The following is a 22,922-nucleotide window of genomic DNA, read 5'->3' on the forward strand; positions in this document are numbered from 1 at the left end:
TATTCCAGTGTAAAATAACTTGATGAGAACTATTTTGGGATTTTTCTGTATTAATTATTGTATTTCTGTGAAGCGATTTCAGTAATATTAGCAGTCACTCTGTCTACTGTTCACAAGTAGGAGGTGGCATTTACAGTATGTGGATTTTCCAAAGCAGGGGAGGAGACTGATCCATCAGAGCCTCCAGAAAGGGTGGAGACACACAGGGTACCAGTTTATTTAAAGCAAAGGGAATAAGACCTGGGAAGGTCTTGACATGAGTTTTTGGGAGACCAGTTCTTTAATTTAGGGCAGCTTTTTCTTTAAGAGACAGACTATATAACGATCAAAAGTCTTGAGTACTGCAGAATTTGCCTTACATTTTGAAGTTATATCACTTTGATAATCAATATAATTTAAAATAGATTTGTTTCTGACTTTGAGTTCTATTGTGCCAGGTTAAGAAAAGTTTTGCCATTGTATCATATACTCCAGTTTCTTGTCTCTAAAATAACATCTCCTTTAAGCCAAGCCAGGGGTTTCCAAGGTTCCATATGGGTTTTGTGGCAAATTCTCTTTGGGGAAATTTTTGCTCCGTTACCCATACTATTTACAAGCTGAGAATCTAGGATTTTTTGGTAGTTTCTCATCTATCTTCCTGAAGCACTTGGAAAAGAGTTAGCAATTACCACTAAGGAAAAACACTACATTTGTGGGCTGGATTTAATTAACCATTTAATGTATTATCTTTATTATATATTGACTGCCATTCTAATCGGCTTCTGTCTTCTAGCCTGATGGTGAAACAAGACATAAATATGAATTTCAGGACTCATGGCTTGATGCTGAGTTATGTAATCTCTCCATTAATAGTTCTCCATTTCAGACCTTAGTCTGGTACAAATCCAATTATTATTTAGTATATGATGGGAACATGAAAGACGAGAAGTAAACATATATACATAGTCTATGTAATTATAAGTAAAACTTCTATGGGGGTATCGCAGTGACCTCATAACTGATGTTCAATTCACTTATCCACTGGCATTGCTTTGTACAGATCTTCTAGGGAACCAGAGAATGCACGTGATAGGTAATCTTGCACAATATGTTTAGTACTGTGTTTCCCCGAAAATATGACCTACCTCAAACCTAAGCCCTTGCCTTATTTTTCATGCTGCTCGTAATATAAGCCCTACCCCAAAATAAGCCCTAATTAAGAGCATCATCAGCGGGGGGTGGGGCGATGGGCATGGCTAGCTGATGTTCCTCGCATTGGGAGGTGCCTGTCAGGGGGAGGAAAATTTCTTTACATACACACCTTACTTTTTCTCCCTGAGCAATTGCTACTTGGCTCTTTTGGAGAATGCAGAAGGGGCTGAAAGAAAAGAAACCATCCATTCTTTCCTGGATCTATTTCAGAAGCCATTGCCGCTGTTGTTGGCCCCAAGGCCCAGATGCTGGGCCTGCTACACCTGCTGCTGTTGGGGGCACGGTGGCATCCAGGCCAGGCTGCTCTTCAGCCAGGCCAACAGGCAGCTGAACAGCTCTCCATACTGCTGCTGCTCAACCTGCCCTGCCTGACCTTGGCTCAGGTCGCTGCCCTGCTGCTGCCATGGTGCCTGGTCCCCAGCAGCAGCAGGCAGGGCAGGCAGAGTCCGGGACATGCCAAGAGTCTTGGCCCGTTGGCCACAAGCAAGCAGACGGTGGGATGGCGGGGCTGGTGATAGCAACACTCCCACTCCTGTCAGCCCCCACGCTTGCTGCCTCCTGTATTGAAAAAAATAAGATCCCCCCAAAATAAGCCTGAATGCTTATTTTGGAGGTCAAAGGAAAATAAGACCCGGTCTTATTTTCCTTTGACCTCCAAAATAAGCATTCAGACCAGGGCTTATTTTCGGGAAAACACAGTACTTTGCATATCAGCACCACAATTGCAACAAGGGGAATCTTTCCAACCCCACTGATACAGGGCAGAGACACTTCTTCACACCTAATTCTGTTCAATTTCAACCAGACAAAGCAAGGCAGGTCAAAAAAGGTGGTTTGGTAGAGGGATCACTAATGGTTGGGCCCAGGGATGAAATCTACCTTCCCTACCGGTTCAGAAGTGTGCATGCTGTGTGCGTCACATGCAACTTTGGACCCACTGTGCATGCACAAAACCTTCTGCACATGTGAAGAGGGTAAAAAACCGGTTACTTCCTGGTTAAAACCAGGAAGTAACAATGTCTGGACGGGTGGGCGGAGCCTTGTGCTGCCGCCGCTACCTACCGGTTCCCCGAACCACCTGCCACTGCCACTACCGGTTCGCCTGGACCGGTATAAACTAGTAGCATTTCACTCCTGGTTGGGCCACAAGAAGGTACCTTGGACCATTCCCATATCCAGGCATTCTCTTCGTTAAACTGGATAGATGTTAAGTGAACAGCTGTTTTCCAAGTTGGTCTATGGGATTTCAATCTTATGGTGGGCTGTGCATTATCCTGGTGAATAAGCAGAACCTTGATGTTCAGCATCCTTGGCCATAGCTGAATGAGAGCTTGTTATTTTCTAATGTAGGGCGGTATGATATTACTAAGTACTGGTAACTAGTGCACAGGAGTGGGATGCAATGTTCCAGAAATGATACACATGCTCTGGAGGAGTTGGACATCAACTATTTGGGTGTGGGCACTTTTAAACCATATGTTGGCACACTATTCAGCTGTGGAATAAACCAAAGTCAAGGCTCTTGTACCTGAGGTGTTAGCATCAGCACCCCAGGATGTTCCCCAGCATCAGCACCTGAGTCTGCTCAGTAAATTGTTGTGGTTTTTCAATTTTGCTGTTTTTCCCAGGTGTTGCTGGAAAGTTATTGATCTGTCCAGTGTTACACCCAGATACTGGGGAGAATTATTATATTATAAAGTATGGTTCTTCTTCTTCTGCGCATGCCCAAGATGGCGCTCCGACGCTGAGTCTCGGCTTCTTGGGGGCGATGCCTCGGCTTGGGGGGGCTCAGGGGGGTCATTTCGAACATCTATGACCCCCCGCCCGGGCGAAGCAACATCTGAGGAGCTCGTTGGGAGCTTTGTCGGCTCCCCGGACCATCCCAGCGCTGAGGGGGATGACGTCAGGACGGCGGTGGGGGACGGTGGTCTGCGGCCTGCAGGGGAGCGGCACCGGCGGCGGCGGTCGTGGGCGGTCATGGCGGCGGTGGCAGCAGCTCCTGGACGACATCGGCGTTGTGAGGCCCCTACGGAGGTTCCCCACACCCCTGGATGCCTCGAGGTGGATCTTTGGAGGCAGGGGGCGGCTGGGGACGTCTGTGGGAGGGCCGATGGTGACGATGGCGGTGGGGACTGCGGAGGCCGCGGCGGTGGTTGTGATGGGGGCGCCTAAGGTTGGGGCGGCTCCCAAGGGCCTACAGACTTCCAAACAGACGGCCCAGGACTTTTCAGCAGTGGTTTTAGATCTGATTTTGGGGTGACTGGAGAGTATACGACTCTTGAGGGAAGGGTTACCTCCAGGGAGACCCAGAGACCCCCCCCAGGGTGAGTTGGATGGGGGGGACGAAATAGGGGAGCTTCACCCACCAGAATGGAAGGTTGAGGGTTATTGGGGCCGGAAAATGACTACAAACTTATGCGGTTTGAATCCCCCCCCTCCTCCTTCCTTCGGACTGAGTTTTGGCCTATTGGCCTATTACGATCATAGCTTCCCATCCATCTTGGCCTGCTGAACTACTCCTAATTTTTCCCCACTTCCATCTGGCCTGTCTGGATTCCCTACCATGTAGAACTTCTTTGACGAACATTTACGAACTTAAACCTCCTTTGAGCTGGATATTGGATTCCCTGATGCTGCTAATCCCAGGAGGGATACTGGTTCTATGGACATGCGGCCTGAGGAGGCGGAATATGGCTATCCTCACCCTTGAGCTTTCTATCAAAGTCTCCATGGATTGGCCTGGTGAGAGACGGCCGCCCTGGAAATTTTCGGGGTCGAATGATATGCACCTCCTTAGCCACTGTCGTGAGAGGACAGTGGAGCTTGGTAGCCTGACCATGGACTGGAATTTTCCCTACGCTTATAACATCAACGGTCCCCCACCCTTGGACTGTTTCCCCTGATGGCTATATGTATTCAGTGTCGGAACTCCTTGTCCTGCGAGATTCTCCCCTCTCGCAGGTTTGGCCCCCCACATTATCGAGGGCCTATCTCGATGACGGACTTTGGAGTCCGGAGAGATGGCATGGAGCAAGGAAGAATTTATGGGGCTTTTTAGGGAAATTTTTAAAGATTTTAAGGGGTTCTGGGGGGGTTTTGTAATTATTCTTTTAAAGATATTGGGAAGATGACTATGGCGGATGGGGGGGGAAATCCACCAGGGTCAGAGCCGTGCCCGGCACAGGGTAACGATCCGGGGGGCACTGGACGAGGGATTGGGAAAGGGATGGGGGACGATATCTATGAGGGCTGTACCATCGGCATGGTGAATGGGAGGGGCAGATATGGCGGGAGCAGGGGACCACATCAGGTGTTGGGGGCTCGCACTTGCTGTCTGAGAGCAATTGTCTGCCCCGGTCCCCAAGGCTCTGCTCGGATACTAGGTGGCTTAGATACTCAGGAGCTGGGCCTTCGGCTGATGCTGTGCAATGCCAGGTCCGTGGTCAATAAGGCCCCCCTCATTCACGATCTTATACAAGAGGAAGGAGCGGACCTGGCGGGTATTACGGAGACCTGGTTGGGCCCGGAGGGTGGCGTCCCTCTGGTTGAAATGTGCCCACCAGGCTTCAGAGCATTCCATCAGCCGAGGGCCCAGGGGAGGGGCGGAGGGGTGGCGGTTATTATTAACGAGGATCTGGGTCTGAGGGAGACCACTGTGCCTCAGATAGCCGGATGTGAGTCCCTCCTTGTGAGTTGGGGCCGTGGGGTTCAGATGGGCTTGTTGCTTACGTACCTGGCTCCCTGCCGCGTGGCAACAGCTCTACCTGAGCTACTCGACGTGATAGCCACGGTGGCAGTAGATACACCCAGACTTGTGGTCATGGGTGATTTCAACTTGCCATCCGTTGGTGAAACGTCTGAGGTGACTCGGGAGTTCATGGCTTCCATGACGGCCATGGACCTGACCCAGTTAGTTCATGGCCCTACTCACAGGGGAGGTCACACTCTGGATCTGATTTTTGTCTCTGGCCAGTGGTTGAGTGGTCTTGTTATAGGGGATATAGACATGGAACCCTTGTCATGGACTGACCACTCACTCCTTCGCCTAGATCTTCGAACCGCGACCCCTCGCCGCAGGGAGGCGGACCCAATTAGATGGATCCACCCCAGGCGCCTGATGGATCCTGATAGGTTCCAGACGGAGCTTGGGCCATTTCCTGAGGATCTAGCACATGACTCGGCCGAGGACCTGGTAGCCGCCTGGGATCGGGCGGCTGGTGGGGCCTTGGACCGAGTTGTGCCTTTGCGGCCTCTGACCCGATGCCGATCCCGTGCGGCTCCTTGGTTTACTGAGGAGCTGAGGGAAATGAAGTGCCGGAAAAGACGCCTGGAGAGCGGTTGGAGGGCCAGTCTCGCTGAATCTGATCGAACACTGGTAAGGTCGCATATTAAGGCCTACCTAGTGGCGATAAAAACGGCAAAGTCTAACTACTTTTCCGCCTCTATTGCGTCATCAGGGAATCGTCCGGCCGCCCTGTTTAGGGTGACCCGCGCCCTGCTCCATCTGGGAGTGCGGGAGGATCCCTTAGAAGGCAGGGCGGAGGATTTCGGACAATACCTGTATGACAAAATCGCTCAGATCCGGGGGAATCTGGACTCTGACTGGGTAGGTCAGGGCAGGGTGATGAGGAACAGTCTTGAGAATGTTATCTGGGAGGAGTTTGATGCTGTGACTCCTGATGATGTGGACAGGATTTTGGGGAGACTTAGTGCGGCCACATGTTTACTGAACCCGTGTCCCTCCTGGTTGGTACTGGCTTCCCGGGAGGTTACACGAGGCTGGCTCCAGGGCGTCATTAATGCTTCGTTGAGTGAGGATCACTTCCCCGCTGCCCTGAAAGAGGTGGTGGTGAGGCCTCTCCTCAAGAAGCCGTCCCTGGATCCAGCAATATTGGCCAACTATCGTCCTGTCTCCAACCTCCGCTTCATTGCGAAGGTTGTTGAGAGTGTGGTCGCGCAACAGTTTCCGCAATTCCTGGAGGAAACATCCTATCTAGATCCGTTCCAGTCGGGTTTCAGGTCTGGGCACAGCACGGAAACGGCATTGGTCGCGTTGGTGGATGATCTCTGGAGGGCTCGGGACAGGGGTTATTCCTCTGTTCTGGTCCTATTAGATCTCTCAGCGGCTTTTGATACCATCGACCATGGTATCATGCTGCACCGGCTGGAAGAGTTGGGGGTGGGAGGCACTGTGTTGTGGTGGTTCTCCTCCTTTCTCTCCGACCGGTCGCAGTTTGTGTTGGCAGGGGGGCAGAGGTCCACCTCGAGGCCTCTCATTTGTGGAGTGCCGCAGGGATCGGTCCTCTCGCCCCTTCTGTTCAACATTTATGTGAAGCCGCTGGGCGAGATCATCCATGGGTTTGGGGTGAGATACCACCAGTACGCTGATGACACCCAGCTGTACATCTCCACCCCAGGCCACCCCAACGATGCCCTTGAAGTGATGTCCCAGTGCCTGGAGGCTCTGCAGATCTGGATGGGGAGGAACAGGCTCAGGCTCAACCCTTCCAAGACTGAGTGGCTGTGGCTCCCGGCATCCCGATATAGTCAATTGACTCCATCGCTGACTATTGGGGGCGAGTCTTTGGCCCCCACTGAAAGGGCTCGCAATCTGGGAGTCCTCCTGGATAGGCAGCTGTCTTTGGAGGAACATCTAACGGCTGTTACCAGGGGGACCTTTTATCAGGTTCGCCTGATTCGCCAGTTGCGGCCCTTTCTTGATCGGGATTCCTTGTGCATAGTCACTCACACCCTCGTCACCTCTCGCCTTGACTACTGCAACGCTCTCTACATGGGGCTCCCCTTGAAGAGCACCCGGAGGCTCCAGCTGGTCCAGAATGCAGCAGCGCGGGTAGTGATGGGAGCAACATGGCGCTCCCATGTAACACCGCTCCTGCGCGAGCTGCACTGGCTCCCGGTGGTCTTCCGGGTGCACTTCAAGGTGTTGGTTATCACCTTTAAAGCGCTCCATGGCATAGGGCCTAGCTATCTCCGAGACCGCCTGCTGCTACCGACGACCTCCCATCGACCCGTGCGCTCCCACAGAGAGGGCCTCCTCAGGGTGCCATCAGCCAAACAATGTAGGCTGGTGACCCCCAGGGGGAGGGCCTTCTCTGTGGGGGCACCTACCCTCTGGAATCAGCTGCCCCCAGAGATAAGAAGAATCCATGACCTCAATGCCTTCCGTCGTTCCCTGAAAACCTATCTTTTTCAGCAAGCCGGGTTGGCTTAGAAGAAATTTTTAGATTCTTTTAATTAGTTTGTGATTCTTAACTTTCGGGCCAATATTTATATATATTTTTAAATGTTTTAATATTTGTATTCTATGTTTTTTATCTTGGCTGTACACCACCCTGAGTCCTCAGGGAGAAGGGCGGTATATAAATTGGAAATTAAATTAAATTAAATTAAATTAAAATGGTTCTGGAACTTCACTGAAAGCTGGTAATTTGCATACCTATTGCTGAGATGGAATGTGGCTACTTCTGTTTTTGTTAGGCTTGGTTGGAGGCATCATTTTTAAAAATAGTCATCCATCTTCTGGAGATCTTGAGAGAGGATGTCCTCTGCATAACTGAAGTTGGCTCTGGTTCTTTTTATTTATTTCAGGCCTTAGTCTAGTACAAATCTGGTAATATTCATGAGTGACATAAAATACAATGCTCTGGTGAAAATCTGATGGCTGAAAGTTTATAGTAAAGGCAGCGACCCATTCTGCTGATTTCACCATCAAAAATTGGTAGCAGTTATTTGTTGATTTGGGTTTTTTTAATATTCTAAAAATGATTTGAACTTAAAAAAAAACCCATATAGGGTAACCTCTGCATCTCCTTCCCAAAGAGATACCCAAAACTTGCCAATAAAAATGACCACACCATCTGCATCATTTCACAGATCTGCTGCTTCACAGATCACCTGTTCTGCATCATTTAGTGTCTTTTTAGATCGAAACTACCGTATTTTTCAGAGTATAAAACACACCTTTTTTCCCCAAAAAAAGAGGGTGAAAATCTGGGTGGGTCTTATACTCCGAATGTAGCCCTGCCCAGTCTCCCAAACGGAGATTTCAGAAGCTGAAAGAAGCCTCTGAAAGAAGCTTCAGAAAAAAAGCCTCTGAAAGGCTTTTATCTAAAATAATAAGGCAAGCAACAAAAGAAGAATCAGTAAAGGTTCTAACCAAACTATGCTAATAAATCTGGAGAATGACACAATAACCAACAGATCAGAAGAGGTTAATCTACATACCAATACCAAAGAAAGGAGATTGAACAGAGTACAGATAGTCCTTCAGAATAAAAGCCTCTGAAAGAAGCTTAAGAAAAAAAAGCCTTTTTTTCTGAAGCTCTGTTTCGGAGGCTTTCAGAGGCAGAAAAAAAAGTTTTTTCTGAAACAGAGTTTCAGAGGCTGAAAAGAAAGCAAGGCACAGAGCTCACAACCAACAAACCTGTTGCTAAAATTCACCTCTGGAAACAGCTGATTGGGGGTATTCCGGGAAGCCGATCCACCCACCAATCAGCTTTTTTTCTTATTTTCCTCCCCAAAAACTAAGGTGTGTCTTACACTCCGGTGTGTGTTATACTCTGAAAAATACGGTATCTATATATTTACTAAACAAGCAATATTCAGTCATGCCCTGTAGGGCATTTGATTGGTTGAGCTGATTAATTTTGTGTATCACTACCTATAAAGCTAATCTCACAAAATATTGATTCTGAATTGGAAGTTAAGCTGGAGACATGACAACCTCTTCTGACTATATTAAAATATTAAAGATCCATGAAATTTTGCAACTTTTTGGGATGAGAGGTAGTATACAGGACTGCTTTATTGACAATTCCTGTCAAAATAATATTCTATATGTGTGGCCATTCATTTGTAAAGAATTCTTTTGACCACCAATATAAACCATTATGTACTGGACATAATAACACCTAATGAGAAGGAAGGACTCACTGGAGAAGAGCCTAATGCTGGGAAAGATTGAGGGCAAAAGAAGAACGGGACAACAGAGAATGAGGTGGATGGATGGAGTCACTGAAGCAGTAGGCGTGAGTTTAAATGGACTCCAGAGGATGGTAGAGGACAGGAAGGCCTGGAGGAACATTGTCCATGGGGTCACGATGGGTTGGACACGACTTCGCAACTAACAACAACAACAAATATTGGACATACCAAATATACATAAAAGATAACATGCACTTTTAGAAAATACAGTGATAAGTGACTTGGTCATGCATAGTGGGAGGAGAGTATCCTAATGCTTTAAAAGAAATCCTTTAATTAGACAAATGAACTTTTATAAAATCCTTGCAAGCTCTTAAATGTCAAGCACTCTTCATGAGACAAGATGGGGAAAAGGGAGTGGGATGGGAAAATGTGGTTGAATCACATCTCTATTTAGAGACATTATTAGATGGTGTACTGGAGAATCTTCCCGCAAATTGAGTTTATTAGATACAGAGCAGTGCTTTGCTTCTTGCTCTATAGTTTTTAGAATTTGCCATGCTCCTTAATTTATTTCATGCTTTATCTTTGAAAGATTTTTCCAAGAATGCCTCTAAACTGCAAATAGGCTCCAAAAGCTACATTAGACAGTATAAATGAAGGGCAGATTCCATGCTTTATTTGGCTGTATGTCCTCTTATCTGGAAAACAAAGATAAGTCAGTATGAAGCATCATGCTAGGAAGGGAAAATCTAGCTGGATAACAGGTGTCTCCCAACTGTTTAGACTTTAGATCCTCAATGACAGGCAATTTGTTCCAAGTTCCCCCCAACCTCAGCAGTCAGTTTGCAAGAACCCACACGGTCTTAAAATTGCAAATGTGCACATCAGTCAAAAAAAAGTTTGAGGTCTCAAAAGTACTGCTAATCTCTAACATTTTCCTAGGAAAAGAAAAACGTGCATCTGATCAGTTACATCCCCTTTTTATGGAAAATTCAGTTCCTGCATTCCTCCCGTGTGAGATAGACTTGGTCAGCCTGTCTGTTGTGTGGACGTTGCGGCGGCCTGCAAACGACATTCATCGCAAGGGATTCATTATATTGCTTTAAAATAAGCGTTGCCTTTACATGCAGCGTTATGTGAATTGCCTTCCTGACAGCTTTACCACCGCATCGGTTTAACAGTCTCCCTACGCTCTGCCTTTTCTCTGTGACGTTTCACGGCGAGGCCATGGCAGTTGAAGTAGCGACGGCTCAAAGCCTCTAGGGGGAGCCCGCGGCAAGGCCGCAAGGGGCCCAGGCTACCGGAGCCAGCTGGGCCTGCTCCGTACCGCTTCTTTCGGCCTCTTCTCTATCGTGCGCTCTCCGTCTCCAAGCCATCCCACTTTCGCATCACACCTCACCCGCCTGCGCGGCCGGACTGCGTCACCCGGACAAGATGGAGACCGCCGAGGAAGGTAACGTCCTAGAGACCGCTCGCGTTCGCGGGGCTAAGGCCAGGGCCAGGGCCAGGACGAGGGTGGGAGAGGCGCCTCGGGGAGCCGGAGAAAGGTAGTCACCTTTCGGGACCGTATTTGTGCTCTACACACACATACACAAACCCCAGTGCCTGGCCGTCCGAGGCCTGTTGAGGCGCCTGCAGATGTCTGAATTGCTCTACAGTGTAATGGGTACAAGACGAAGAAAGAGTTTGGACTGTGGAGTTGTTGGTGCATAAATGTGTACGTATTGAGGCATGTGGCAAGTGGCAGAGACGGTTCAGCAAACACTGTGTGTGTGTGTGTGTGTGTGTGTGTGTGTGTGTGTGGTTGCTGCTGCTGCTGTTGTTGTGATACGTGCTGCTATTCCTAAAGGGAGTCCTGGGTCAGAATGGGAAGGAAGTTGCCTTGTTTGAAAATATGGCACATCTGTAGGTGCCTTGATCGGTGTCGTCTTATTTTGAAGTTTTTTTGTTTTTTTTTTAAAATTTGATTTATATGCCGCCCTTCTCCGGAGAAAAAGTTGTGGCCTGGATGCAGGTGTTTTGGATTAGTGTGCCTAAGGGGTTACACCGAACCTGGCATTAAGGAATAAAAAGAATAGAATATAATTTTTTATTGGCCAAGTGTGATTGGACACACAAGGAATTTGTCTTGGTGCATATGCTCTCAGTGTAAATAAAATACAAGATACGTTCATCAAGAAAAGATATGTTCATGAAGAAAGAGATGACTAAGCCAGCTGTACCCATTTCTGTTCATGTGCCCCTTATGTAATTATTTGGAAAGGTGATCTGCAGTTAAAAGCAGCTACAGTTGAAAGAGTTCTTGGAGTGGGTTCTCTCTCTCACTATTTTCTGCTTGAAAAGAGGAAAGGTGATGGGGTAGATTGCAAGAGAGCATTTGCACACAATTATTATTTTTTTTAAAGCAACATAAACTCCATGTTTAAAGAATGAAGTATTGTGTGTGCATTGGGTCATGAGCTTACATCAGAAATCTTGCGCTCTGAAAAATCTTTGAGAAATCATGCAGATACTAAAATCTGCAAGAAACAGACTGAAGTGAAGCTGCTTTGGGTTCCATGGAGGAAGAATAAACAAACAAGGTGCTTATTAATATTATAACACACTACATTTGCTGTACATTGCTGTACAATGTACATTTGCTGTACATTGCTTTTGGTCATTCTAAATTAAACTTCCTTGGTTTGAATTAGTTGAATTGAAACTAATAAATGATACTGGCATTCAAGATCATCTAGAAAATGTTATTGAGAATGATTGAAGGCAAATTATTTTCCCTTTTTTAGCTATAGTGGTTTGCAGATGTCCTTGTTCACAAGTCTAAATCTACAAAGCACAAAAAAAGGGAAAATATGTTTTTAATGACATAATTGAGAATGCTTCTGGCCAAGGAGCTGAATTTAAGTTCAGAAGTAGGAATTCTGTCTTTGGTAGTCTTATTTTGCAGCTGCCTCCTCTGATAGACAATGATAGGGGCAATGGCAGCTCTGATAGAGGCAACGAGGAATCAGGCTATAAACTGAAGAGACAGTTATTTTATCAAGTCTAAGTTCACACTGTTCTTTACTGATTTTCAGAGTGAACTCCTACAAATCCAATATTATACCTTATATTTTTATGATTTACAGATTGAGAGAAAAGATAGATGTTTGAATTCTATAACTATTAGAATGTATTTGATTTCATCTTTGGAGGTTAGAGTTCAAAATTTGAAAGGAAAGTACTTGCACATCCAGTTCCACCTTGGAGAAATGCAAAGGAATAGTGGATATAGCTAGTGAGAAGTGTCTTCATTGCCTAGCCCAGGGGTGGGCAACTGTGGCCCTTTTACAACTGGTGGACTTCAACTCCCAGAATTCCTGAGACAGCCAAGCTGGCTCAGGAATTCTGGGAGTTGAAGTCCACAGGTCATAAAGGGACTATATTTGCCCACCCCGGCCTAGCCTTCTTGGTATAAAAAATATTTTTTCTTTTTTTCATTTGTTATATCCGTTTACCTCTGAAATACATCCAGTTTTTTAAAAAACCTTAAATACAACATTTTTATCAAACTCTATGATCTGTACCAACATAATTAGAAGCAGAATTAATCTGGATATTTTATTCGTTTATTTATTCAATTTATGTATACTACCCATCTTGCTATCAGGTGACACTGGGTAGCTTACAGCTTGATAAAAAGGACAATATAAAATGTTGAAAATTAAAATTAAATCAGTATACAATGGAATGGAAGTGGGGTTTTCTTTTTAATTCACTAACCACCTCAGTATGGAATGGAATGCCCTTATTGGGCCCCAAGGCCAATCAGTAGAACCAGCTTTGAGGTTTTTTCCGAAGACCAAGCGGGTGGGGACAAAATTCAGCTCAAGGGGCACAATGTTCCACAAGGCAGGAGCCAGAAAAGTTTCTTCTCCTGGAACCTGCAAGCCAGAATTCCTTGACTGATAATGTCTGCAGCAGGCCTCTTCTGCTGGAGCAAGTAGAGCAGGCCAATCCCATTGGAGCACGGGTGTCAAATTCGCCGCGTCACGTTTCGTGATGTTTTTCCATTCATGGAGCTGGGGTGGGGGTGGCCTGCGCATCATATATCTGGTCCCCGGGCCACCAGTTTGACACCTATGCATTACAGTATCAAGATAGTAGGTATTAACATACTTTTTCAATTGCAGTAATCTTAAAGAATTTAATTTGTAGTTTCAAAGGATGCACTCATCTTTTGAGCATTAAGAAGTAATTTAAAATTTCAGTAAAGACCATCATAATATTTTCATGTTCCTGGAAGTTACAAGCAAGATTTGTATTTTGATTCACTATAATCACTTTATGAGAGAGACTCAGAAATATGTTTACTACTACTTTAAAATCCAGAAACTATACTGTAATATGAGAAATGCAACCCAGAAGGGGCTGTTCTCTGACATGTGGAAAACAAACAAACAACCCACCAGCTTTTGTTTAAAAAAATCAGATATCAAGGTTGGATCATAAGCTATAATAGATTCATAGTTTGTAGTAGTTTTCCATTCCAAGGTTTTGGAATGCGTAACAATAATATGCCTTCTAATTGACTTAAGATCTTTGACCACTACCAAGTGCTTTTTTTAAAAAAAGTAAAGTTAATACCCACAGTATTAAAACTCTTTAAATAAAAAGTCCCTTACAAAATGCAAAAGTAGAAATCTCTGCTTGGAAAAATGCAGTATAGCCAATATAAACAAAATTGTTACGTTCTGTACTTGCTTCTCCTAAGAAACAAATGCCTTGTTCACATTGGAGATGGGAATATCTAAAATAGGAATATTGGCTGAGAGTTTGACTATTAGCTATAGATAATGATCCATTATTTTCCCAACAGATTTATTGCTTTTTTTGTTGACAGTTATTCTTCAAACGGGGAAGTTACAGTAGAATGAAAAATAGCATCATGTGAGTTATCAGCAGATTTTAAAATAAGTTTGTGATATGTTCAAACTAAAGAAATATCCTCTTAAAGATTAAATATATAGAGCCTCAGACTGAAGCTGTTGTTACAAGACAATTAAACTTGGATTCTAAAAGAGTACTTAGGAACCTGCAAAATATTTAAATATTCTTAACTTTCCTGGGCCGAAAAAATTGTTTTTTCAAGCTAGGCATAACTTGCTTCCCAATACACATTTGTAAAACCTCATTAGTTGAACAACTTTCTATAGGGATACAGGGAAATAAAAATAGGAACAATATGTGCTACTGAACTGTGTGTTCTATAGGGATATTTGGAATAGTTTATCTTGCTGTGTTAATACCCTGGAACAACAGGTAATTTTTATGATTTTCCTCTGAGATATGAAATTACCACCTATATGGTACCTAAATTTTGTGTTGCTGTAATGAAAATGAAGCAAAAACTGATGCAAGTCTTAATTTTTTTTTCTTTTTCCTTATCTTTTTACATAATTTGTTGATTCTATCTTGAAATCGATTAATATAGATATTATATTGTAATTTTAAAGAGTGTTTGAATGTTTGGACTTTAGGGAATATTAAATCATTAGCAAAGTGCATCAGTTGTTCTCTCATGTTTCTAGTAACTGCAAGCCACATTTTTTATGTTCAACCAAGATTTGATTTGGATTACAATTTACTGCTCTTTAAAAGTATCATTATATTTTTTCTATTATTTAATTTCAAAATAACCTTATAGATAATATTTGCAGTATACTTGACTTCTGAAAAAAAATACACCTTAGCTTCTAGGTAAGTTTCCCGCAGTATTTTAAAATAATACTCTCAATGTAACAAGCCTTCTAATATTATATCTCTGTTTTGGCAACTATTATGAGATAATTTTAGAACTTATTTAAGATACAAATTTACTAAATACCCTACATATTTAAGTATCATGCTCTGCTTTAGACACTTAGTTTATTCAGTTTGAAATACACTTTGTATCTACATGCTCTTTTCTCCTGCCACACACCTACTCAACTTTATACAAGAGGTCTTAATTTTAGGAAACACTGTTTAAGCCTATCCTACAAAACAGAACCATTAAAATAAAAGTTATTTGATTTTTAATATTGATGTCTCTTTCAATGTATTCTTTGGTAGCTTGCTTATCCTAGTGCAAGATTTACAGTATATAGGAAAGAAGAAAGGAAAATACACATGCTACTTTCTATGCTTTATCAGTTTTTAATATTAAACATGGCATTTTTATTATCTGTGTAGACTGAAAATTGCAAATCTTAGTTAGAAGCAATATCATTGGATTGTTTCCAAAATATGATATGTGGGTTTCTCTGCTGTCCAGGGGTATTTACTTTCTTTTAGTGCCGTGTTATGTCATTTAGAGAACTAGAATACAGTATGGTATTAGCAAAATAATGTTCTTTTTACCAAATATTGCCAATATGATACATTGTTAAATAGATGGAATATCTTTTACTAACTCAGCCTTCCTCCTACACAGAATATTAGTCTGACTTAGCATTCATATTGCCATCTGGGTTTGCTTGGAATTGTATAGCAAATAAGGAAATGGAAGAGCTAGCTTAGTGGTCACAAGTTTTGAAGTGGGATTCATGGTGTCTAGGTTATTTACTGAATATAGCTAGTCCTTGATTTACGACCACAATTGAGCCCAACATTTCCATTGTTAAGTGAAACATTTGTTAAGTGAGTTTTGCCCCATTTTATGACGTTTCTTGCCACAATTGTTAAATTAATCACTGCAGTTGTTAAGTTAGTAGCACGGTTGTTAAGTCAATTTGGCTTGCCCATTGACTTTGCTTGTCAAAAGGTCACAAAAGATGATCACATGACCCCAGGACATTGCAACTGTCATAAATATTAGTCAGTTGCCACGCATCTGACCATTGTGATGCTCCAACAGTCATAACTGTGAAAAATAGTCATAAGTCACTTTTTCAGTGCCCTTGTAACTTCAAACGGTCACTAAATCGAGGACTAGCTGTACAGTTTGAAGTATTGTTTTTAACTAAAATTCTAAATGCTTGAAACAAGAACCATTGGTAAGCTCACCTTGCCTTTGCATTACAGTAAGCACGATGGGTCCTTTTCTGGATATAATCCCACCATTAGAAATTAGGTGGGTGCTTAGAAATTGGCTTTTCATTTTCAGCACCATTCACGATTTTGGAGTAGTTGCCACAAGGCTGTCCATCTAGTTTCCAACTGATTGAGAGATTGGTTATTCCTAACACATTTCTATTTGCTTCAAATGACTGTATTTTATATATATATTTTAAAAAATTGACTAATATATCCTATATTGTTTTGCAATATAGGGCAAAAATTAAGAGGTAAATGGTATGTTAAATGTTTATCTCATGTTTAGCTGTATCTTTAAAAAAATGGCAAACTGTAACATTGAAGATATTCCCATCAAAATGATTCAGCCACTGTGTATTTGTTTATTATCATTCTATAAATTGAAATCACTTTTACTCAGATATAATTCCTGGTTCTTTTTAAGAAGCACGAACTATAACACTAATTTGACACAAACCAAGATGGTTGGGAATCTGCTATCTGAAAATTTTGGTAGCATGATTCTGAATTGAAAGTTAGAGATGTTTGTCTTTAATAATGATATTCATTTACAGAATTATGTACCCATTTTCTAAAATAAAAGTAACAATGTGCTTAACTATTAGACAGTCAAATTTTCAATGAGTCTTCTTCCTAAAACTATAGAGTGCTAGCCTAAATAAAATTATCACATATATAGTGATAACTATTGTTTAAGATGCTTCCTACCTCACACACAGTGTATATACAGTTCATAGATTTTGTAAACCTTTGTACTATTGCATTTTGACATCTTGCCATCAGCTCTACTGGAGAGCAAGTTTCAGAAAATTCCCTGTGCAGAAAGGATCTGCCCGTACCAGTCTGGGAATATTGGCTCACTGGCCCTTGTAGTACTTTACTGTAGTGGTTCTTAAACTGTGTGTAATTACCCCAAGTGGGTAATTTGAGTACATCTGGGATAATGAAGCAATTTTAATTGTTGGTTTGTGAGTTGAGGATTCAATTTGGGACTCCTGCTGCCAAGATACATGTGTAAAACAACAGTCTGGATTTGTTTTTATTTTTGTGGGGGTAATGACTTTTGAGATTGGGGAAAGGTTCAGTTGGTTAAACAGTTTTAACAACTAGTACTCTTAAAATTGTATAGAGATATGCAGTTAATTTGGAGTGTTTTTATTATTGTTGCTGTTGTACTGTGTAGAGTACCATATAAAGTACTAAAATGGTATATTGGTTTCACCCTATTTAATTATGTAGTTTAGAGCAGGGTTATCCAAATGTTTCTGAGCTGGGAACCGGACTGGCACTTGTCTGGAGTGCTAGACCTATAGTACTAGGGCAAGTCAAATACTAAATTTTATTTCATTTCATCTATATATTTATTAATATCAATATTTCTATTACCCAGTCATCCATTCAGCAAGACAGTGACCCAAAACACAAAAATCTTATGTTTTATGAAAAGCAATGGATTCATCCCCCACCCCAAAATACATAACCCCAACATATCACTTTGTCCAATTGTATTGTTACCAGGGATCCCAACTTGCAACATAACCAAAGAACTCACAAAAAAACTTGGACATCTCATAGAGAGGAGTGAATATTCTATCAGTTCCCCACTGCCTTGCAGTTGTTAAGTGATCTTGTGGATTGTTAAGCAAACAATCCCTGGAAAGGAGAGCAGAGTACCTTGGAGTGGGGAAACCCTGGGTGGGAAGTATGTCTTCGCTCAAGAGCTGAAAATCCTCCCTGCTGATATCCAAACACGATTTTCAGTCCCTGAGTGGGAGACGTGTGGCTTGTACCAGGGCTCCTAAAGGCTCCCCTTCCTGATGCGCCCCACGCTCCTTATCTTATTCTGCTGCCTCTCTCCTCTGGGGCTGTAATTGCTTCATAGTTGAAAATCGTGCTTGGATTTGGCATGGCCCTTTTTCAGGCACCCAACATCAAGAAAAGCAGGAATTAACAACCTTTATGGCAGACTTTTATAGATATGATCTTTTTGGAGATCTAAACTTTCACTTAATTCTAGCACCTATTTTATTGTTAGTATGGCTGCTATGTTGCTGAAAGTGGCAGGAAACCTGTTATTTATTTTTTAAACCGTAAATTCTGTATTAAGTCAAATAGTCTTGTAATTGTAATCTTTACTTCCTTTTCACTCTTTTTAGTGTCCAACCTTCAAAGTCTCATTCTATCATGTTTTCCCCCAGAATACAAAACACAAGCTGTTTCTCCATGGGAAGGATTCATTCAGTTTATTTCAAAATCCCGTTTCAAGTCCATCTAGACCAGGGGTGTCAAACTGGCAGCCTGTGGGCCAGATGCATCGTGCACAGGCCACGCCTCCCCAGCTCCATGAAGGGGAAAAACATCGCAAAACGTCATGTGATGGCAATGTAGACACCACAAATTTGACACTCGTGATCTAGACCAAAGCTTCCCAAACCTTTTCTTCATTATCCAAAACTGCTTCTCATAAAGTCCTTTTTAGCCAATGTAAATAAAACACTGTAACTCAGTTTAAATGTCCCAGTTATGATTGCATAACGGATTTTGTAACCCATTACCCAGTTGTTGCCTACTTTTACATAATTTTGAATAAGTTACCCAGGTTTGGGAAGCATTGATCTAGGCCAGGGGTGGGCAAATGTGGCTCTTTTATAACCTGTGGACTTCAACTCCCAGAAATCCTGAGACAGCCAAGCTGGCTCAGGATTTCTGGGAGTTGAAGTCCACAGGTTGTAAAAGAGCCACATTTGCCCACCCCTGATCTAGGCCCTTAGTCCATTTATAACTTTCCAACAAAATTCTAATCCTGTTTGCCATTTATTCCTAGAAATTGCTACGTCCTTAAAGTCATACTTAAGGTTTTTTAAATTAAGGATTGAAGGAAACTCATCCAGTGAATGCCATCAAACATGTCATTTCATTTAAATATCTTTAAAAAATAAAATGATATTTACTTTATTCTGTATCAACTCTCTTTGTTGTCAACAGACATATGTAGAGTATGTCGATCTGAAGGAACTCCTGAAAAGCCTCTATATCATCCATGTGTATGTACTGGCAGTATTAAATTCATTCATCAAGAATGGTAAGTTTGTTTTTTATTTGAAATATTTATACATGGCATTCTACAATTTGTGCACAGAAACAATACAATGTTATCTTCAAAATGATCGTATACTAGATATTAGTATGGAGTGAATTAATTAAATAGCACTAACTCTAACTTGACTTGTGTTGACCTTCTACAAATATTTGCTTCCTTAACATCTCTACTAATAATTTGTAAATCCTCCAAAGACAGCCATATAAACTCTGAAAATGACCACGCACTTTATCTATGAGCTTTCAACTTCTCCAAGAATAGCTTTTCTAAATTGTCATCACTGAAATAGCTGGATTTCTTCTTGCTGATATTTTCCTTAAGGAGGCTATTAGTCTCAATTTTGTCTAGGTCTCATTGATTGGTGTTTCTTGTAGTTGATAGTACTTCATTACGGTAGCCATCTCCGATCCATAATTTGAAAGTGTCTTTCTCTCACTCTCTTAATATCCAGATTTCATAGCAATACATTCCTACTCGAAAGATCACTGCTTCCACTATTTTGCTCTATTGACAGATCTTGTCTTCCACCGTAGGATTAATCTTCTCTTTACTTCTCCAGCCTACTGTCCATCTTTACCTATTCTTGAGCCCAAGAAAACAAATTATGTACCATCTTCACCTTCAACTGTAAGTTCACTAAGCATGTTGGTTGACATTATCTTTGTCGTCTTAATATTTAACATTAACCCAGATTTTCACTTTCCATTTTTAATTTTATATTGAGCTTTTCTAAATCACCTTTACTTTCAGCTAATAAAATTGTGTTGCCTATGTATCTCAACATATAGTGCTTCAACCTCCTATTTTGATTCTAGGTGTCATCTCTTAACAATACTGCTTGTTTGCTTTATAAGTTAAACAGATAAAGGGGCAACATATCTCCTGTCTCTAGCTACTTCTCATTTTCTGAACTACTATCATTTCAAATTCAGTTCTTACAGAATTTTCTTCCTTATTGTAATGATTCTTCAGATGTTCTATTACCCTAAATGTATTCCACATTCTGGCATGATCTACGTATTCAAGGTTTTTCTTATAATCTGCTGCTGTCTTCATTATTATATTACCTATTTGATCTCATGGCTCTCTGCCTTTTTTGAACTTGCCATGCTTCTGTATAGACAGGCATGATTTTATTTTTATTTAGAATTTCTGAAGCTAAATCTTGCTTGTGCAAGAAATTAGCCCAGTGACTTAGTATTTACATTCTCTTGCATTTGCCCTTTTCAGCATAGCTGAAAGTTGTAATCTTGATTTAATGAAACCGCATTAGTAGACTTTGATGTTGTGGATCAAGTTTCATTTGGATACCATACTAAAACAACAGAGAGGCTCATGTATACAAAATACTCGGGATGAAGCAGTCAAATTTACATCAATTTTACTGTAATGTTATGATATACACATCCATATATGTGTTGTAAAATTTAGGAAACACCATTTCTGTTGTTTGTTTAACAACATTAGACAACAGTGACATACTTTCATATGTAATGGAAATTTGGGAGTAACAGACATCCCTTTTTCCCAAACTGTCAGTTAAATGAAGTTTAAGGTACATTTTTTTTCCAATCACAAGACCACAAAAACACACACCATGCTTGTTTTCATAGAATCTTTAGCATTTAGCATCTACAGTTTCAGAAGGTGTTATATTTACACCTGGCTTTTTTCTTCAGCTAGTTGATAATGCCTCAGTTTCTTCTAGAGTTGCTTATTTAATATATTATCTCCCTGAAAGTGCTTTCATCATTCTTCAGTATGATTTGTAAAGATTTTTAGTTTAGTATTTCCGACTTCATTTACATCCTTTGTCTTTATTTACTCTCTTCTAATAATTATTTTTGATTATTCCTATTTTGAGTACAATTTTTCCTATGATTTCCCTTTTTTCTTGGCATTTTCATGTATCTATTGATGTTTTAGATTGAGATAGCTTTCCTTCGACTTCCTTGGCTGATGTTGAAAGTCTGCATTCAATGCATCTTTCTATTGTCCAAGTCTATCTCCATCTTTGGTTAACATGATAACTTACGTTGGAATTCACTTGGATCTTTTCCCTTTCATAATTTTTTTTGTTTCACTTTTCATAATTTCTCCATCGATTCTGATGGAGGTAAGTATTCAAAATCTGTTCTTAATCTGATTTATATTTTTACTATGTACTCTTCAGGTTTAATCTTGCTGGTTCACTTTAATTTTATAAGTCAAACCTACACGACTGACCCCATAATTTATGGTATTTTTTTATAATCTGCCTCTGAAAGTGGAATGCAGTTCTCCATCTTCTGTTTCCTTATTAGGTAGTTTATTTGATTCTAGTATTTCTCTAGGAAATAATACAATAATAGTTGTAGAGTCGAAGTAGTTGTCAATATTAAGAAATATTTTTTTCACAAAATTCTTTCTCCTGCATTATTGAATCCATTTAATCAAGATCTTACAATAATTCTAGGACCTTCTATTTTCCCAACATTTTCAGTCACCAATTATGATTGGAAATAACTAATCATACATCCTTTTGGTGATGTGTTTAGCACCTCTTTCAGCATGCCAGAGAATTCTTCAATGTCTTTCACTCTTGCACCTATAGTATGCTACATTGTATAAGTAGCATATACTTGTTTAACATTCATGTTCACTGGATATCCACTAATTTTGCTAGAAATAATCCTGTCACTTAGTGGGTTATAAAATTAATTTAGCGATGTCCTTTATGAATATCTAAGTTACTTCATTCCTTTGTATGGTTTCATGTTTTGAATACTTTCCAAGTTGACTTTGGAGTTCCTCCTTTCAGATGAATTGACTAATCTTTTACTGTACCTTCAAAGCCTTCCTTCATTTCCATTGTGAATTACCCTTAGCTAAAAAGCTTTTTTTGATATTCCCAGCAGGGCTAACCTTATCAAGAGTTTTTGTTCCTATCATTTCAAAGTTGGGATTCACTAAAGCTTCCAAAGCTTCCTGCAGGAAACTAAAGAAAAATATATTATTAAAGGGCTAAATATTTTTTTACATGTGAAAATGCTTAATTATGAAAACATATTCTGGATATGAGATCAGAATTCAAACTGTTTATACAATTTAAATTCTCTTATTGAAATTATGCAAGAATTCTGTAAATGTCCTTTGGAGTAATATATTAATGATTAATGGGCATTTTTATACATTTTGTAATAAAAGTTTACATTATATGCATTTTTTATATTCTGTTTTCTCGCTTTGTTACATTTGCCATGAGTTATCTTGGCCCAGATCAAAGTGTAGGCTTGGTGATTTCTTTGGTGTAGCATTAGTTATAGAAGTAATTTTTAGTGGGATCTAAAACAGTAGCTTGTTACTACAGAGGAATTCATTTTTCAAAACAAAAATAATCATAACAGTATGCATTTTGAGCCTCTATTTTGCTTATATATTCATTTAAATATTTATGTTTATTTTATGCCCTAATTTGTTAATTTTTTAATGTAATGTTGCTTAAACGTTTTAAGCGGAAAAATTCTAGTTTGGTCTAATTTGTCCACAGAACATTCTTCCAAAAGCTTTCTCGTTTGTCTAAATGGTCTTTCGCAAACTACAGATGGGTAGCAATGTTCTTTCGGGAGAGTAGTGACTTTCTTCTTGC

At 41.2% G+C, this 22,922-nt stretch overlaps 1 protein-coding gene and 1 long non-coding RNA gene across 7 annotated transcripts in view; one reads left to right on the forward strand and one right to left on the reverse strand.

Annotated features, from left to right (window-relative positions):
• Positions 1–9,792: 9,792 nt before the first annotated feature.
• Positions 9,793–10,336, reverse strand: LOC117662441 (uncharacterized). The gene is made up of 2 exons (XR_004590397.2): positions 10,263–10,336; positions 9,793–9,836 (listed from the first exon to the last, which is right to left on the reverse strand). It is a non-coding gene; the product is annotated as an uncharacterized LOC117662441 (long non-coding RNA).
• The window catches only part of MARCHF6 (membrane associated ring-CH-type finger 6), a 53,729-nt gene continuing 40,887 nt past the window's right edge, over positions 10,081–22,922 (forward strand). For 4 of the 6 annotated variants that reach the window (XM_087891285.1, XM_034411864.3, XM_087891286.1 and 1 more), the window contains exons 1-2: positions 10,081–10,591; positions 19,180–19,276. In XM_087891285.1, coding sequence (XP_087747411.1) covers positions 10,573–10,591; positions 19,180–19,276 — 116 coding nt within the window. In that variant the 5' untranslated portion in view covers positions 10,081–10,572. Of the gene's footprint in view, positions 10,592–19,179; positions 19,277–19,853; positions 19,922–22,922 lie in introns of all 6 variants that reach the window. The other 2 variants (XM_087891288.1, XM_087891287.1) reach the window with 2 other exon arrangements.

Source organism: Pantherophis guttatus, chromosome 3, assembly GCF_059756535.1.
Source record: "Pantherophis guttatus breed Tessera chromosome 3, ASM5975653v1, whole genome shotgun sequence".
Classification (NCBI taxonomy): domain Eukaryota; kingdom Metazoa; phylum Chordata; class Lepidosauria; order Squamata; family Colubridae; genus Pantherophis; species Pantherophis guttatus.